This window comes from Acanthisitta chloris, unplaced genomic scaffold (assembly GCF_000695815.1).
Source record: "Acanthisitta chloris isolate BGI_N310 unplaced genomic scaffold, ASM69581v1 scaffold10905, whole genome shotgun sequence".
Classification (NCBI taxonomy): domain Eukaryota; kingdom Metazoa; phylum Chordata; class Aves; order Passeriformes; family Acanthisittidae; genus Acanthisitta; species Acanthisitta chloris.
The window spans coordinates 1-3,081 of record NW_008672094.1 but is presented as its reverse complement, the minus strand read 5'-3'; the positions used below and the strand labels follow the sequence as shown (position 1 = coordinate 3,081).

General features: G+C 58.1%; 1 protein-coding gene across 1 annotated transcript; it reads right to left on the bottom strand.

The window, feature by feature from the left end:
- Positions 1 to 1,678: 1,678 nt before the first annotated feature.
- Positions 1,679 to 2,155, bottom strand: LOC103801944 (homeobox protein Nkx-6.3-like; the record flags this gene model as incomplete). The annotated part of the gene is made up of 2 exons (XM_009074382.1): positions 1,679 to 1,909; positions 1,986 to 2,155. Coding segments are annotated over 2 exons (401 nt in total), but the record flags the coding sequence as incomplete, so codon positions are not given.
- Positions 2,156 to 3,081: the final 926 nt, after the last annotated feature.

Below are 3,081 nucleotides of genomic sequence, written 5' to 3'. Positions count from 1 at the left end.
ACGGGGCAGCCAGGCTGCAGCAGCCATTTGTCACTCTCCCTGGCTACAGCAGGCCCTTTGCCACCTGCTTTATTTGTCTCCCAGCCCTGACGTGGCATCAGACAGGTGTTAAACTACTTAATCACTTTAAAATTGTTTTAATTTTCTGTTTTGTATTGATCTCCACAGCGCCAATTAATCAGCTCACTGGACCAGGCAGTTAGTACATTAAAAATTGTCAGCCACGCTGGGCAGCTTAGAAAATGTTAAAAAAATATCCCGACAGCAGCCCTTCACTTCTGTTGTGTGGAGCCTGCTCCTGCCAAGCACTGGCTCTGCCCACGAACAGTGACGTCTCTCCCTGCCAGCAGCCCCATGCTCCCATGGGACCTGGCTTCCCACATCCTTGCAAAGGGGCTGTCAGCTCTGTCCCCCCACCCCAGCGTCTGTCCCACGGAGCCAGTGGAGGAGCTGTGTGGCTGAGGAGGAGACATTACAAGCCTCATGCTTGGTCAGGGACCTACAGGGGGTGAGCAGTCTCCTGGGCCCTGGAAAAGTGCTGCCAAGCAGTCAGAGCTCCTTGCAAAGCGCCTCCAGCCCAGTGACAGACTGGGAAGGACTGGGACTCAGGAGGTGGGCTGCGTGGTGATGACCCATAGCCCCACACCACAAGGCTGGTGTTCAGGTCCACTGAAAAGCCCCAGTGCTTCAGATGACTCTGCTGTCCCAGGGCTGGACTTGGTCACCAACCTGTTGCAGGGAAGGGCATCTTGGGTTGCCCTCAGCACCCACTCCATGCCTGTGCCACACTGCTACTCAGTGACTCATAGGTCAGCAGCACCTTATCGTCTATCGATTTCCTCCCAAGATACAGCCGGTGTGTTTGTTCGCACCTGGCTGGCACTTCGTTGGCTGAACAACTTGCCGAGCTTGCTGGGCTCTCAGTGCTGTGCCAGTGGGAGCCCCTTTAGTATCCCAAGCAGCTGGAGATGGCTGGCTCTGCTCAGCACCCACTGCCAGCATGCAAGGGCTCAGCCCTGGGGACCCAGAGCGGGGGGCGTGCAGCCCCCACCTGCACACGTGTGTGTATGTGCCGCCCCTGATGCTCAGGGGTGCAGCACGGGGTGGGGAGACCCACCAGGTTGGCAGGCAAACACACTAAGGCTATTGATGCCACATCAATCCTGCAGCCCTGACAGGTGAATGGGCTCTCACTCACACTGTTAAGATAAATGATATTTATTCGCTGCTAAGAGGTTCCAATAAGAGGCCCTAAGAGTGACTTTTGAACCAGCACCTCTTGCTGCTGGTGCACAGCTAAACCAGAGAAAACCCCTGGGAAAGGTCCTCAGGGCTGCCCTGCCCCACACACTGCATGGCCCCTTCCCCTGCCTGGCATGCAGACCCTGCCCTGTATGTCATATCCCTGACCCTTCTCCAGCCCAAACTTGGGAGGCCACCCTGAACCACATGCCAACGAAACAAGTGCTGGGACTTGACTGAGACCTTTATTTCATCAATGCTGACAGCACGGCTGCACTGACAGTGCCCACACACATTGTTTCCAGCATTGTGAGCCATCCAGCTGGCAGCAGCCCCAACCCCATGGCCAGGCACCTCCTGGTGGGGGGTGGTCACCCCTGGGCAGGACGTAAGTGGCCAGGCCAGTCACTCCGTGGCCCAGAGGCTGTGCCCGTGCTCAGCCGCTGTGTGTGCCCAGGCCCAGCATCGAGAAGGCTGCACGGTGCTTCCTCAGCAGCAGCCGGATCTTCTCATCATCTGAGTCGGGGTCCAGGGGCTTGTTGTACTCATCATCCTCGGTCTCAGAGGCCGCCCGCTCTCCTCCAGAGCCTGCCGCCCGCTGCGAGGATGAGGAGGGCTCCAGGGCACTTTTCTTCCTCCATTTGGTCCGTCGGTTCTGGAACCAGACCTGTCGCCCCATGGGCCCAGCTCAGTTAGCAGCCACCACACCGTGCAACCCATGCCACGCAGGGACCAACACTCACCTTCACTTGAGACTCAGTCATGCCAAGAGAATAGGCCAGCCGTGCTCTTTCCGGACCTGCCAGGTACTTGGTCTGCTCAAATGTCTTCTCCAGAGCAAAGATCTGGTGCCCTGTGAAGGTTGGACGCGTGTGCTTCTTCTTGTGAATGTTGTCAGCCAGGTGAGCAGGGGCTGCAGGAGAGGAGAAGAGAGGTGGATAAGCATCTGGGCTCTCTTCAGCCCACAATTCTGGGCTCCCCTTCTCCTGAACACAGCACCAGCACACTTGCCAGCCCTCGGTGTCCACAGTGTCCCCTGGCTCCCCTCCAAATGGCTTCAGCCCTATCCCAGGAGGGCTGAGCTGCCCACTGTGAGGGTCTTGTAGAGCCAGAGTTGAGCCGTGCACCTCCTGCTTGAGGATGGCACTAAGTGGTTGTGCTAAGAGGGGAAGGGTCACTGGCAGGAGTGCATGACCCCAGAGCCATGCAGTGCTGGGAACACTGCCACCATGCCTCACACCATGACAGATGCATGACAGAAGGCAGACAGAGCTGTCATCGGCTCATAGCTGTGCTGGGAGCAGATGGTTGAGCTGCCTGACCCCTCTGCTCCAAAAGCATCACCTGGAGGGGAGAAAGAGGACCGTGGCTGCATGTTCTGAGCAGCTGCACTCAGCTCCTGGCCCAGAGCCTCCTGGGGCTCCTCATGGGACAGTTGATGTGCCCATCCCATCCCTCCCACCAGCAGCGACATGCTCTGCAATTCCCCTGCCAGCTCTCCACCAGGAAGGCAGTGCTGCCAGCCCAGGGCTTACCTACCTCTACCCCGAGCTGGACCAGGCACTGACCCCTAGTGAGGCTGCCAGAGGATCTGGGAGTCAGAGGGTTCTGCCTGTCCTTGCCAGCTGTGGCCACCTGGGGACTGGGCAAAGAGTTAATATCTGTCGTGGCAGCTGCCCCTGCTCTTGAGCTGAAACCTCTGTGACAGTTTGAGATCCAGCAGTGGAGTCATTCCCACTGTCCTGGGGCAGCCCACAGGCCAACCAGCTGTGCCTCGCACAGGGCGATGGAGAGAAGACGTGGCCTGGTGTCAAGGAATTAACTCCATCCCAGCTGAAA